At 35.7% G+C, this 15,877-nt stretch overlaps 1 protein-coding gene across 1 annotated transcript in view; it reads left to right on the forward strand.

Annotated features, from left to right (window-relative positions):
- The window catches only part of CFAP47 (cilia and flagella associated protein 47), a 421,910-nt gene extending 417,013 nt beyond the window's left edge, over window positions 1–4,897 (forward strand). Inside the window, 1 exon segment of the mRNA XM_082446774.1 lies at window positions 3,727–4,897. Coding sequence (XP_082302900.1) covers window positions 3,727–3,939 — 213 coding nt within the window. The 3' untranslated portion in view covers window positions 3,940–4,897.
- Window positions 4,898–15,877: the final 10,980 nt, after the last annotated feature.

Genomic DNA, 15,877 nt, shown 5'->3' on the forward strand with positions numbered 1-15,877 from the left:
ACAGGAAACAGATGTAGAGAAGCCAGGATATGAGACACAGAAGGAATAGAAACCAATAAAGGGTGCTTTTATCAAGGCAATTACCAGAGTGGGCTCCAGGAATTTAAAGCCATGGGAGTTCTCTGGGAAATCATGTGGAACTCACACCTCAGAATATTCACACCTGAGGGGGCCAGGGAGTTGGAGAGTTTATACACCAACTACTACTGTTCAATCATTGATTGAGGAATGTTCCCAGGAATTGTTAATTCCCTGGCAGCACAGAAGCCTTCTGGAGTTTCTGAAAAACTTCAAGTCAAAGAGGTGCAGATACTGGCAATTGGAAATTGGGCGGCAATGAAATGGAAACGTCTGAGGGATGTACCTGGGTACAGGCCACATCAGCTAATGTTGTTTCCATTCATAAGAATGTGCCCTTTAAAACATAGCTTTGGGAATTTATTCCATGAGTTCATTGGCTTTGGTTGATTCCTTTTCAAACTAGAGAGATATTATTTAAATATGGAAATTACATCTGTTTAAAAAATACTTGTTTTTTAAAATTCATTTAAATAAATAGTTGAGTATAATTGTCAGTTTGGCATTATTTTATAAGAATCAGCACAGTGATTCTTTCACACATTAGCTACATGGAGGTATTGGTTTATTCTTATATTATTTTCACTTCTGCTTTTTTATTTATATTTTCAAAGGGAGATTGAGTATAGAAGATATAGAGCTATATCTTTAAAATGTTTTCAAAAACATGAGTTCTTTTCACAATTGGAAGAAAGTTAACTATAGATATAAGAACTGTAATATTTAATCTTTATAAAATAAATATGTTCTTATTACTATCTAAAGTATTGAAATAAAGGACATGAACAACTTCTTAGGAATATATTTATATTTGGATTATATATACTATATGTATACAAACACACAGCATCACTTATTGCAAAATTATTTGAATTTTTTTATCAGTTAATCAATTTTATTTTATTTATTTTTGGGAGGTTGGGATTGACATATATACACTATTGATTCTATGTATAAAATAGATAACTAATGAGAACTTATTGTATAGCACAGAGAAAGACTTTTTTTTAAGTTAGAGTATAGTTGATTTACAATGTTGTGTTAATTTCTGCTGTACAGCAAAGTGGATCACTTATACATATACATATTTCCACTCTTTTTTAGATTCTTTTCCCATATCGGTCATTACAGAGTATTGAGTAAAGTTCCCTGTGCTATATAGTAGGTCCTTATTAGTTATCTATTTTATATATAGTAGCGTGTATATGTCAATCCCAATCTCCCAATTTATCCCTCCCTCCCCCCTTTCCCTCCGGTAAACATAAGTTTGTTTTGTACATTTGTGACTCTATTTCTGTTTTGTAAATAAGTTCCTTTGTACCATTTTTTAAGATTCCACATATAAGAGATATCATATGATATTTATCTTTCTGTTTCTGACTTACTTCACTTAGTATGATAATCTATAGTTGCATCCATGTTGCAACAAATGGCATTATTTCGTTCTTTTTTTTATGGCTGAGTAATATTCCATTGTATATATGTACCACATCTTCTTTATCCATTCATCTGTCGATGGACATTTAGGTTGCTTCCATGTCCTGGCTATTGTAAATAGCACTGCAATGAACATTGTGGTGCATATATCTTTTCGAACTATGGGTTTTCTCTGGGTATATGCCCAGGAGTGGGATTGCTGGATCATATGGTAGCTCTATTTTTAGTTTTTTAAGGAACCTCCATACTGTTCTCCATAGTGACTGTACCAATTTACATTCCCACCAACAGTGCAAGAGGGTTGCACTTTTCTCCACACCCTCTCCAGCATTTATTGTGTGTAGACTTTTTGATGATGACCATTCTGACAGGTGTGAGGTGGTACCTCATTGTAGTTTTGATTTGCATTTCTCTAATAATTAGTGATGTTGAGCATCTTTTCATGTGCTTTTTGGCTATCTGTATGTCTTCTTTGGAGAAATGTCTATTTAGATCTTCCACCCATTTTTTGATTGGGTTGTTTGTTTTTTTGTTATTGAGCTGCATGAGCTGTTTGTATATTTTGGAGATTAATCCCTTGTTGGTAGCATCGTTTGCAAATACTTTCTCCCATTCTGTAGGTTGTCATTTCATTTTGTTTATGGTTTCCTTTGTGGTGCAAAAGCTTGTAAATTTGATTAGGTCCCATTTGTTTATTTTTGTTTTTATTTTCATTACTCCATGGGGTGGATCAAAAAAGATATTGCTACAATTTATGTGAAAGAGTGTTCTTCCTATGTTTTCCTCTAAGAGTTTTATAGTATCCGGCCTTACATTTAGGTCTTTTATCCATTGAGTTTATTTTTGTGTATGGTATTAGGCAGTGTTCTAATTTCTTTCATTTAGCTGTCCAGTTTTCCCAGCACCACTTATTGAAGAGGCTATCTTTTCTGCATTGTATATCCTTGCTTCCTTCGTCATAGATTAGTTGACCATAGGTGCGTGGGTTTATCTCTGGGCTTTCTGTCCTGTTCCATTTATCTATATTTCTGTTTTTGTGCCAGTACCATACGTCCTGATTACTGTAGCTTTGTAGTATAGTCTGAAGTCAGGGAACCTGATTCATCCCGCTCCATTTTTCTTTCTCAAGATTGCTTTGGCTATTCAGGGTCTTTTGTGTCTCCATACAAATTGTAAAATTTTTTTGTTCTAATTCTGTGAAAAATGCCATTTGGTAATTTGATAGGGATTGCATTGAATCTGTAGATTGTTTTGGGTAGTAGAGTCATTTTGATAATATTGATTCTTCCAATCCAAGAATGTGGTATATCTCTCCATCTCTTTGTGCTGTTGATCCTGAATACTTAACTACTATGAGCACTGGACAAAAGAGCCAGTTACGATTAAAACAGGGCCATTCCAGTGGCAAGAAATTCCTGCACTTAGCATTCGGTGATAGATATCACATTACACATTAAACCCTGATGTTACCGCAGTATTCTCTTGGCCCGAACGTCTCCTGAATGAACATACATGGTACAACTCTTATGTGAAGAAGATGGCCTAGATAAACACAGGTAGCATTAGAAAACTCTGTAAGAGTGATGGGATTTAAGTATGAACATAAATGTGCAGAAAATGCTAGACTGCCTCACTCAATATTGCTATTCTGTACAAAAATGCAGAAGAAATGAAGGATTTTTAAGTAAATCCCTGTATAAGTTGTACTGACCTGGTTTTAGATTATGATTGTCATTAATGAGTTTGCATCATGCTCAGTAATTACAAATAGTTATATTAGTGATGTGCTTTCATAATCTAAAAAACAGAAGCTTGGCATATTTACCAGTCAGTTCTATAGCCACACTGAAATTCCCATAGATAAATCTTGTGACGTATTATTTCCATTACATATAGTTTATGCTGGGCAGTGGTCTCATGCAAACCAAGTAGATGGCTTCCCTTTAGATCAGATGGATGCTTAGTTCATCCAGAGGGCAGACCTCTAAGTACGCGAGACTTTTTAGTGAATAGTTTTTAATTCATAAAGCCAAATGCTTTCCTGAATTTATTTTCCATGTTAATTATTTATTATCAGTGCAGTTTCAGTTTTGTGCCCTTCCTGTACCTTTCATGGAGAAGAGAGAAGGTGTTAATTTGGTAAACTTTTTCTTACATTTTTCTCAGTCCCTGGATATTGCATATAAAATCTCTTCCTCTCTTTGTTTCCAGACAGCAGATATGTACTGGTTGTATGATATTAATGGGTTACCTCAAGTTACCATACCACCAGTGAATGTAAAAGCCAAAGTTGACACTACTAACAAGATGTTTGACAAAAAGCCAGCTCATCGGCACAATTTTATCTATGAAAATGCTCAAATCACAAGGACAGGGGTATCCTCTACCATCAAGGGTGCTCCTTTGATGTTGAAGAATAAATAAAAAAATGTTTTTCCCAAGATATTTCTTGGTCTTAAGTAGAATTGAATATATTTTCATGAAGATTATTTCGTTTCTTAAGAAAACTATTTCAAGTATAATAGGCCTTCTATAGTTTCTTTTTGTGAAACCGACTAAATCTATTCTCTGAATATGTTACACTTAATTTTTGAGTTACGTATGCGTTATAAAATGGACTGGTTGCAAATACTGGGATTAGCTCACTTTTAAAGAACAGGAGTACATTTGTAGTAAAACTGAAAAATGATTTCAACTTACAAATCCATGCACATAAGCGTATATACTCCATATGATCCTATACTGACTCTTTAAATAATAAAGATATATTTCAAAATGATCCAGGAGAAAGCTTATTTTCTTAAAGGAGAGTATGTCACTTGGTTCTTATCATTGAGGGGAAATATAATAATAAAGAGCCAATTTAGACCATCTTTAAGACAGTTTGACACAAAATGACTAGCTCTGCCAGAGGTCATTCATGTGATTTTAAACAAGTCACTTACCTTTTTGTGCCCTATTTCCTTGTGTGCAAAATAAAACAACTGTACTAGGAACAAGAGTTGGCAAACTATAGCTAAGTCTAGTTTACCACCTGTCTTTGTGCAGCCTACTAGCAAATAATGATTTTTATATTTTTAAATGGTTGAAAAAAATCAATAGAGGAATATTGAGTAACACCAGAAAATTATATCAAATTTAAATTTCATTGTCTACAAGTAAAGTTTTATGGGTACACAGCCACATTCATTTTTTAATATATTGTCTGTGGCTGCTTTTGTGCTATAAAGGTGAAGTTAAGTGGACAGAAATCATATAGCTGAAAAGCTTAAAATATTTACTCTCTGGTACCTTATAGAAAAAATTTGGCAACCCCTGTACTCGGCCAAGAATGACCTCTAGGAACCACTGTCAATGGATTGATCATAATTTCTTCACATGGTGTTAATCTTGTCTGCAGTTATTGAAGTAGAGGAGAGTGGAGGCTCACGTACCACAGATTTGCCATCCTGGAAAGCAGAAGAATTAAAATTAAAATTCTAAAAGCCCTTCTTGTTCTCTGGCCCTCTGAAGATGTTTCTTTGAGTATACAGTCATAGATCATTTGTCTGTCCTTTCTTCTGCTGTGCTGTTCTGAGGAGGGGTGGTGTCAGTCTCTGAGTATATTTCTGACAAAGGCTTCATAAAACCTCTCCAAATCCTTAAGAAAGTAGAATCGCATTAGCCGTGAATATACTTAGAGATCTAATTGCTTTTATATTTTGTTGTTTATGGTAATGCGTAATATTTAAATAATCTTAAACCTCTTTATATTGAGCCTTCTGAGAGTCACAATTGCTCTCCTATCTGAAATGCTCCAGTAATTGAAATTAGACACCCAGAATAGAGTCCATTTGGATTTGACTTTTCTCAGTCAGAGAAGGAAGTGTGAATGAGAACCTGGGAGACATGCTATTAACTATGTCATGTGTGAACATTTCAAAAATGCTTAAAATTGTGATGCTAGATTGTCATGTTTCAGATCTTATCCTGGATGTTACCTTCTTCAGAAGAGGTATCTGTAATTGGAAATGTCAGTGCAAACTATTATTTGTCCAAATGAAAATGGGGCAAGAGCAGCACAAGTAGACAAAACTGAATAGTGAATAAAATTCTAAGAATCTAAAGGTGTTTGGAAAGGATTCAGGGAGAGGAAACTGTTGCTTTGTATATTTTAGATCATTTCTTAGTCCAGCACTTGTGAATATCAGTGGCTCTTAAAATCAAAGGGTATCATCCACTCTCACTTCTATTCAACATTGTGTTGGAAGTCCTTGCATGCAATCAGACAAGAAAAGAAATAAAAAGTATCCAAATTGGAAGGGAAGAGGTAAAACTGTCCCTGTTTGCAAATGACATGGTACTCTCTATAGAGAACCCTAAAGTCTCCACACAAAAACTATTAGAACTAATAAATGAATTCAGGAAGGTAGCAGGATACAAGATTAACCATCCACCTCTCTAGTTTATTGTTTTTTAAAATTTCTTAATCAATATTTTTTATTGAAGTATAGTTGATTTACAATGTTGTGTTAATTTATGCTGTACAGCAAAGTGATTCAGTTATACGTATCTATATATTCTTTTATATATTCTTTTTCATTATGGTTTATCATAAGATATTGAATATAGTTCTCTGTGCTATACAGTAGGACCTTGGTGTTTATCCATTCTATATATAAAAGCTTACATCTGCTAACCCCAGTCTCCCACTCTATCCCTCCCTCAACACCCTCCCCCCTGGCAACCACCAGTCTGTCCTCTATGTTTGTGATTCTGTTTCTGTTTCATAGATAGGTTCATTTGTGTCATATTTTAGATTCCACATATAGGTGATATCATATGGTATTTGCCTTTTTCTTTCTGACTTAAATTCACTTAGTATGATAATCTCTAGTTGCATCCATCTTGCTACAGATGGCATGATTTCATTCTTTTTTTGGCTGAGTAGTATTCCATTGTATATATGTACCACATCTTCTTTATCCATTCATCTGTTGGTGGATATTTAGGTTGTTTCCATGTCTTGCCTATTGTGATTAGTGCTGCTTTGAACATAGGGGTGCATGTATCTTTTTGAATTATAGTTTTGTCTGGATATATGCCCAGGAGTGGGATTGCTGGATCATATGGTGATTCTATTTTTAGTTTTCTGAGGAACCTCCATATTGTTTTCCACAGTGGCTGCACCAACTTACATTCCCACCAACAGTGTAGGAGAGTTCCCTTTTCTCCACACCCTCTCCAGCATTTGTTATTTGTAGACTTTTTAATGATGGCCATTCTGACTGGTGTGAAGTAGTACCTCATTGTAGTTTTGATTTGCATTTCTCTAATAATTAGCAATGTTGAGCAACTTTTCATGTGCCTATTGGCCATCTGTATGTCTTCTTTGGAGAAATGTCTATTTAGGTCTTCTGCCCATTTTTCATTGTGTTGTTTGTTTTTTTTGTTGTTGAGTTTTATGAGCTGCTTATATATTTTGGAAATTAAGCCCTTGTCAGTCGCATCATTTGCAAATATTTTCTCCCATTTTGTAGGTTGTCTTTTCATTTTGTTTATGGTTTCCTTTGCTGTGCAAAAGCTTATAAGTTTGGTTAGGTCCCATTTGTTTAGTTTTGTCTTTATTTCTATTGCCTTGGGAAACTGACCTAAGAAAACACTGGTACAATTTATGTCAGAGAATGTTTTGCCTATGATCTCTTCTAGGAGTTTTATGGTATCATGTCTTATATTTAACTCTTTGAACCATTTTGAGTTTATTTTTGTGTATGATGAGAAAGCGTGTTGTAACTTCATTGATTTACATGCGGCTGCCCAACTTTCCCAACACCACTTGCTGAAGAGACTGTCTTTTTCCCACTGTATATTCTTGCCTCCTTTGTCGAAGATTGACTGTAGGCGTGTGGGTTTATTTCTGGGCTCTCTATTCTGTTCCATTGATCCATATGTCTGTTTTTGTGCCAATACCATGCTGTTTTGATTACTGTAGCTTTGTAGTATTGTCTGAAGTCTGGGAGGTCTATGCCTCCTGCTTTGTTCTTTTTCCTCAGGATTGCTTTGGCAATTCTGGGCCTTTTATGGTTCCATATGAATTTTAGGATTATTTGTTCTAGTTCTGTGAAAACTGTCATGGGTAATTTGATAGGGATTGCATTAAACCTGTAGATTGCTTTGGGTAGTATGGACATTTTAACAATATTAATTCTTCCAATCCAAGAGCATGGGATATCTTTCCATTTCTTTGAGTCATCTTTAATTTCCTTTATTAATGTTTTATAGTTCTCAGCGTATAAGTCTTTCACCTCCTTGGTCAGGCTTATTCCAAAGTATTTTATTTTGTGGGGTGTGATTTTAAAAGGTATTATTTTTTTTACATTCCCATTCATTCTTGGTATAAAGAAATGCAACCGATTTCTGTACATTAATTGTGTAACCTACTGCCTTGCTGAATTCGTTTATCAATTCTAGTAGTTTTTGCGTGGAGTCCTTAGGGTTTTCTATATCTAGCATCATATCATCTGCATACAATGACAGTTTTAGCTCTTCCTTTCCAATTTTGATAACTGTATTTCTTTTTTCTTGTCTGATTGCTGTGGCTAGGACTTCCAATAATATGTTGAATGCAAGAGGTGAGAGTAGGCATCCTTGTCTTGTTCCAGATTTTAGTGAGAAGGCTTTCAACTTTTCACCATTTAGTATTATATTGGCTATGGGTTTGTCATAGATAGCTTTTATTATATTGAGATATGTTCCTTCTATACCCACTTTGGTAGGAGTTTTTATCATTAATGGCTGTTGAATTTTGTCTAATGCTTTTTCCACATCTATTGAGAGGATCATGTGGTTTTTGTCTTTTCTTTTGTTGATGTGGTGTATCACATTGATTGATTTGCATATGCTGAACCATCCTTGTGAACTTGGGATGAATCCCACTTGGTTGTGGTGTATGATCTTTTTTATGTCTTGTTGGATTTGGTTTGCTAATAATTTTGTTGATAATCTTCACATCTATATTCTTCAAAGGTAGTGGCCTATAATTTTCTTTTTGGTGGTGTCTTTGTCTGGTTTTGGTATCAGGGTGGTGGTGGCTTCATGGAATGTCTTTGGGAGTGTTCCCTCCTCTTCAATTTTTTGGAAGAGTATGAGAAGGATTGGTATAAGTTCTTCTTTGTATGTTTGATAGAATTCGCCTGTGAAGCCATCTTGTCCTGGACTTTTGTTTTTAGGGAGTTTTTAAATTATAGATTCTATTTCACTTCTAATGATTGGTCTGTTTAAATTATCTATTTCTTCTTTTTTGTCTATTTCTTCTTGATTCAATTTTGTGGGCTGTATGTTTCTAGGAACTTGTCCATTTGTTCTAGGTTGTGAAATTTGTTGGCATATAATTGTTCATAGTATTCCCTTAAATATTTTATTTTTTTATTACTGCAGTAGGATACAAGATTAATATACAGAAATCTTTTATATTTCTTTAAACTAATAATGAAATATCAGAAAGAGAAATTAAAAACAATCCTGTTTAAAATTGCATCAAAATAAAATAAAATATCTAAGAATAACCTTAACCAAGAAGTTTAAAAACCTGTGTGCTGAAAACTGTAAAACACTGATAAAGGAACTTGAAGATGATGCAAACAAATGGAAAGATATCCCATGCTCTTGGATTGGAAGAACTAATATTGTTAATGTGGCCATACTACCCAAAGCAATCTACAGATTTAATGCAATCCCTATCAAAATACCCATGACATTTTTCACAGAAGTAGTAGAACAAATAATCCTAAAATTTATATGGAAGTACAAAAGACCCAGAATTGCCAAAGCAATCCTGAGGAAAAAGAACAAAAAGCTGGAGGCATAACCCTTCCAGACTTCAGACTGTACTACAAAGCTACAGTAACCAAAACAGCATGGTATTGGCACAAATATATAGATCAATGGAATAGAACAGAGAGCCCAGAAACAAACCCACACAGCTACGGTATATTAACCTATGACAAAGGAGACAAGAATATGCAATGGAGAAAAGACAGTCTCTTCAGCAAGTGGTGTTGAAGACAGTCTCCTTAGCAAGTGATGTTGGGAAAGCTGGACAGCTACTTGTAAATCAGTGAAATTAGAACACTCCCTCACACTATATACAAAAATAATCTTAAAATGGTTTAAAGGCCTAAATATAAGACATGACACCATAAAACTCCTAGGAGAGAACATAGACAAAACATTCTCTGACATAAATCATAGCAGTATTTTCTTAGATCACTCTCCCAAGGCAAAAGCAATAAAAGCAAAAATAAACAAATGGGACTTGTTCATACTTAAAAGCTTTTGCACAACAAAGGAAACAATCAACAAAAGGAAAAGACAACCTATGGAATGGGAGAAAATATTTTCAAACTATGTGATCAACAAGAGGTTAATATCCAAAATATACATACAGCTCATACAACTCTGTATCAGTAAAAACAAACAATGCAATGAAAAAACAGACAGAAGATCTAAATAGACATTTTCCCAAAGAAGGCATACAGATGGCCAACGACACATAGAGAGATGCCCAATATCACTAATTATTAGAGAAATGTAAATCAAAACCACAGTGAGGTATCACCTCAAACCACTCAGAATAGCCATCATCAAATGTCTGCAAATATTAAGTACTGGAGGGGTTGTGAAGGAAAGGAAACCCTCATACACTGTTGGTGGAAATGTAAATTGGTGCAGCCACTATGGAGAACAATAGGGAGATTCCTTAAAAAACTAAAAAAAGAGTTTCCATATAAGTCAGTAATCCCACTCATGGGCATATATCTGGAAAAGATGAAAACTCTAATTTGAAAAGATACATGCACCCCAGTGTTCATAGTAGCGCACTAGTTAGTTACAGTAGCCAAGACATGGAAACAAGCCAAGTGCCCATCTACAGATTATTGGCTTAAGAGTATGTGGTGTATATATATATATATATATATATATATATATATATATAATGAAATATTACTCAGCCATAAAAAAAGAATGAAATATTGCCATTTGCAGCAACACGGATGTTCCTAGAGAATATTTTACTTTGTGAAGTAAGTCAGAGAAAGACATACTACATGATATCACTTAATATATGAAATCTAAAAAATAGTACCAATGAATCTACATACAAAGCAGAAGCAGACAGATACAAACTACTATACATAAAACAGATAAGCAACAAGGATTTATTGTAGAGCGTAGGAAATTATATTCAATATCTTATAATAACCTATAATGGAATATACTCAGAAAACACTCACTGAATCACTGTGCTGTGTACCTGAAACTATCACTATAGTGATAGTTTTGTATCATAGATAGTATTGTAAATCAACTATACTTCAATTTAAAAAAATCGAAGGGCACCAAATCAATTCAGAGACTAGAGCAGTTACATGAGCAGTAGGGGGAGTAACCAGATAAAGAGCTAACAGTGTGCACAAACTTCTTTCTTAACTCTAGAGGACACAGAACATGCTGTTGATATTTGTAGCTTCATATTTAAAAAGAAATCTGAAAAAGCATTAAAACATTTTACTTGGAGTTTCTTATTTGAGGATCTCAATTTGCTCATTAGTATGTGAATTTTCTGAAGAATGGAATGTAAGTTTTCTGAGATTCTGAAAGTTCCATATGAAGCTGACACTGTACAGTTTAAAAAATACATATGCTGATTTGGAATTTGTGAATGTTGGCCAAGTATCTATCAATTCACTTGTGTGTTTATGCCCTTACTTAATAAGCACATGCTGAGTACTACTCCAAGCTAGGTTCTGTACTGAACCTTGAGATATAAAAACAAGTGAGCACTGATCAGACCTTCCAGCAAGTGCTCCCTGACTGGTGTAAATAGGTAGTTTCCAGACCACATGGAAAATGCTGTGACTGAGACCTTGGTGTAGAAAGACAGAGGTGGGGACCTGGCTGGGGAGTAAGAAAAGGCTTCACGGAAGACATTACATTTGACCAGGATATTAATGGAGTCGTTGTCTTCTGGGTATAGAAAGAGAGTGTGGCCTCTCAGACTGGGAGGAGGGACATGTGCCAAAGCATAAAAATGTGACAGTACATAGCATGTCCAGGAGTAAGCAATGGTTGGAGCTCAGGATTATTGGGTTGGGGATTGACAGAAAATGTGGGAACAAATGTTGGTGGGAATACATTCTCAGCTAAGGGACTACATACAGTAAAGGGGTAGGAAGATGGGTAAATAAAGGACATTTAGATTGAAATGGCCAGTTAGCAGGTGAATATATGCATATGGAACTCAGAACATGGGTTTGATTCTGATAATTTTGTGACTTATTGGTATGAGTCAAAAGCAAAGCATGATAATGTTTATAGTAAGCTTATAAAAGCAGTGGTTCTCAAATCCTAGTATGCATTAGAATTGTCTTAGTTGATTGCTAAAAATGCAGTTACAACGTTCACTCTCCTCCATTCTGATTCATTATTTGAGGCTAAATGCAAGAATCTACATTTTAACGTGTGTTTGGGTGCTTCTAATGTTCACACGTTAAGACAAAATATTCAGTAAGAGAAGAGGGCCATGGATATGACTCTGAAAAACAAACATTTAAAAAGTAGCAAGCAGAGAGAAGAGGCAGTGGTGTAAACTAAGAAGAAGTTAGTTAAAGAGAGGAATATCTAGATCCTGCTCCTGATGTTGGGCACAGCAATCCGAGGTCTTGTCCCCACTGAGCCAAACAACCACATAGCAAGGATAGTTCCTGGAGAACAGACTGGGCAACATGGGGTATTTACCCTGGGAAGGAAAGAGTTAAGCTGGGATTGTGAGGAGCCTGGGGAAGTTTTGAGTCCTATTCCGCCTCCTTGTAAACAAAACACATGGTTGAAACATACAAGCAGGAAGAAAAAAAATTGTCATTCAGTTAAGATTTTTCTTTTAACCTAAATCAATATTGTAAGGGTTTGTTTGTGACAACTTCTTTTAGTCTTTATTTCTAGAGATGTCTTCATTTTGCCTTTACTTTCAATTTACACTTTCTCTAGGCGTAGATTTCTGGGTTCATAACTATTTTTCCCCTCAGCACTTTGAAGTTATTACCCCATCTTCTTTGACTTTTCTTGTTGATGAGAAATCTGTTATATGTCAAGTTTACCTAAAAGGTAAACTGACTTTTCTTTTTAGCTTTTAAGGTTTTTTCTTTCATTCTTCATTTCCCGAAAATTTCTCTATTATGTATCTAGCAATGGGTCTATTATGTTATTTTATTATTGTTATTATTATTATTGTTATTATTCTGCTTGGTACTCAAAGTGTGCTATCATTTTGAATACTTATATCTCTCTTCCATGTCAGAAAATTCTCAGCTAATATCTTATCAAATATTCCTTCTTTTCCTTGCCTGCATTCTCTGTATTCTGGAAAGAGATCCCAAGAGCTTAGGGCCTGAAGCTTAAGTGTAAAGGATCTCAATCGATCTTGTGGGAATATTAACAGCTTGTGCATATATTTTACCTCTTTTATCTCTTTGCTGTGTGGTAGATGAAGTGTTCAGTGCTATCTTCCAAGTCAAGTAATAGTCTTTTCAGTGGTGTTCTGTTTAGAGTTTATCCTGTCTATTGATTTTATTGTTTATTGCGATGATATTTTTTATTTCTTGTATTTCGATTAGTTTTTTTATATTCACCTTTTAAATATATGTAACTTCTTGTTTAATGTTTTCTTGTTCATTCCGTAATAAGATTTTATCTCTGAGTATCATAGCAGTGTTTACTATAAAGTATTTGTCAAAATATTCCATAAAGTTAATATCATGAGGAGATAATTCCTGTTCTGATGTTTATCTTATTGATTGTCTTTCTGAGCATTAGGTTTCTTCATGCATTTTAGAATGGTGGATCACAGGCTTATCTAAGGGGAATATTTTTTTTTTGCTTTGCATTGTTTTCTTTTTCTTTCACTTTCTGGGCTCTTTCCTCTCTGACAAGGAGTTATGAGGCTACTTCCAGGAATGTCCTGGTGCCCTCAGTTAACAAGTAGCTCTCATAATGAAGGCTTGGGCCTCCTCCCTGGTAGGGATATGAAAGATATACAGGACTGATTAGTGAGCCTCAGGCAGCTCGAGCTTACTTACATTGCCTGCAGCTCTGGGCAGCAGTTACCAGAATTTTTTCACCCTACTTTTAGAAATCATAGCCCCTGGATTTAAGCAGTGAAGCCAACTCCTTTTCTCCATTTCACATGGAAGATCTCTAGTCCTTCTTATCCCAAAGAGGTAAATTTGCATCCCCCACTGCCTGCTTTGGAATATAGACCATCAGCTCCATTAACCACTCCAGCTTTCTATATTGTCTTTTGTGTACGAAAATGCTTATTTTGTCTAAGTCTCTTTGATTCTTTATTTTTTTTAATTTTTTTTATTGATTGATTGATTGATTGATTGATTGCTATGTTGGGTCTTCGTTTCCATGCTAGGGCTTTCTCTAGTTGTGGCAAGTGGGGGCCACTCTTCATCACGGTGCGCGGGCCTCTCACTATCGCGGCCTCTCTTGTTGCGGAGCACAGGCTCCAGACGCGCAGGCTCAGCAGTTGTGGCTCACGGGCCCAGTTGCTCTGCGGCATGTGGGATCCCCCCAGACCAGGGCTTGAACCCATGTCCCCTGCACTAGCAGGCAGATTCTCAACCACTGCACCACCAGGAAGCCCTGACTCTTTATTTTTATATTGCTAAATTTTTAGAGCCAAAGGGTATACATCAAAGAAGCAACAGAGTGCCTTTTTCCTAGTGTCTCTGGGTTAATTTTTAACTACAAATTTTATTAGAATGTTGGAAATATAATTAATAAAGGAAATCCAATCACTTTCAAGTAGAAATAGCTATGGAGTTTCTAGAGGTTTAATTATATAGATTATAATCAGTTACTAAAGTTTTTCTTTTTTTTTTTCCCCTCTGGAAATACTTAGCTTTGAAAGAGTTATGTAAAACTTTGCAATTCAGTCAACTAGTGAAGCATATTGGAACTGGTTCTTTCTCATCAGCTATCACTGAAAAGAACCTTGGTGTCTACAGTTTAGGATTAGATAAGTAATTTCTATGCTTTTTTTCTGTCAGAGTTAGTGTAGTCTCAGTGAATACATATCAGATTGTTGGATCTTTATATGTTTGCTTATTAATTAACATGTTCCTGAGTAAAACTCTGAAGTTCTCTCTGTTTTTAAGCCTTAGAATATGGTGTCTTATACAGTTTTCAAATGAAGGCCTTATCTTTTTAAAATTATATCTGCAAGGAAAGGATTCTTTCCTCTTACAAGAAGCACTTTACTGAAGTGAAACATTAGCCAATGGTTTCATTTGTAAGGCAGTATCTTTATATTGACTGGTTAACAATTAATTACTCAAGTGAAAACTAAGAATATATTAGTGGATTGTTAATTCACTCCTCTGGATCTCAGCTGAGAAGTTTCCCTAATACATCTCAGGTCACTGACCACATGAATCCAATGTCTCCCGGAAGCTAACAAGGCCCTGCTCCCTTTGTGTTCCCATCTGCTAAGATTTCAAGGGGATGAGTCTTACTTAGCTTGTCTGTTACTGATCTTGCGCCATGATCTGGCTGAGGACGTTTCCCCCTCTTCTCCAATGCTTCTTTTTTCCTTCTCTGCAAAGATCAGATCTTCCTCCAGTGTTCAAGCTGTATTCACACTCTGCACTGACTCAGCCAGGTACACGTTAGACCTGAAGCTTTCTCACGGCTCCTGCTTCTCTCTCTTACCTTTGCCAACTACTGGCCTCTCCTGTTTCCCTCCATCATGCCAGCCCTGAAGGATAGGCATTTGGCAATTTATGTCCTTATGCTCCTATCTTATGTTGCATCCCAAAGAGGGAAATCTTTATATGGTATGTGATAGGAGGTAGTTTATTTGGGCGTTGATCACAGAAAGCAGCATTAGGGGAAGAAGATAGTGAGATGATATGTGGAAGGGGAGGAAGCCCAAAAGAGGGTGAGTTATTAACAGGTTTGTTCTATGTCCAAATGGATATCACTTCTCCTCAGGATCTCTGAAGTGCAAGATAGAACATGCCTCAGAGTAATCCCCCTTCTTTCTCAGAGCCAGTGGGGTCCATAGTCATCCTCCAGTACTCATTTGTCATTGCTAAGGGCTGCTCCATAGGAACATTTACTTTCTAAGGGCATTAATTCACAAGTATCTGAAAGAAAGCCCTTCAGCAGAAATTTGCAATGGACCAGGGTTGTCTATGTACTGGCCAGTGAGTGTTGAATGAGTATGGGAGAGGTACGAACAGGAACTGATGAATCACTCCCATCCTCTAATACTTATGTAGGAACTATTGACATCTGTATCACAGAGGTGAGAGAGGTG

The sequence above is a fragment of the Balaenoptera physalus genome, assembly GCF_965194825.1.
Source record: "Balaenoptera physalus genome assembly, chromosome: X".
Lineage (NCBI taxonomy): Eukaryota > Metazoa > Chordata > Mammalia > Artiodactyla > Balaenopteridae > Balaenoptera > Balaenoptera physalus.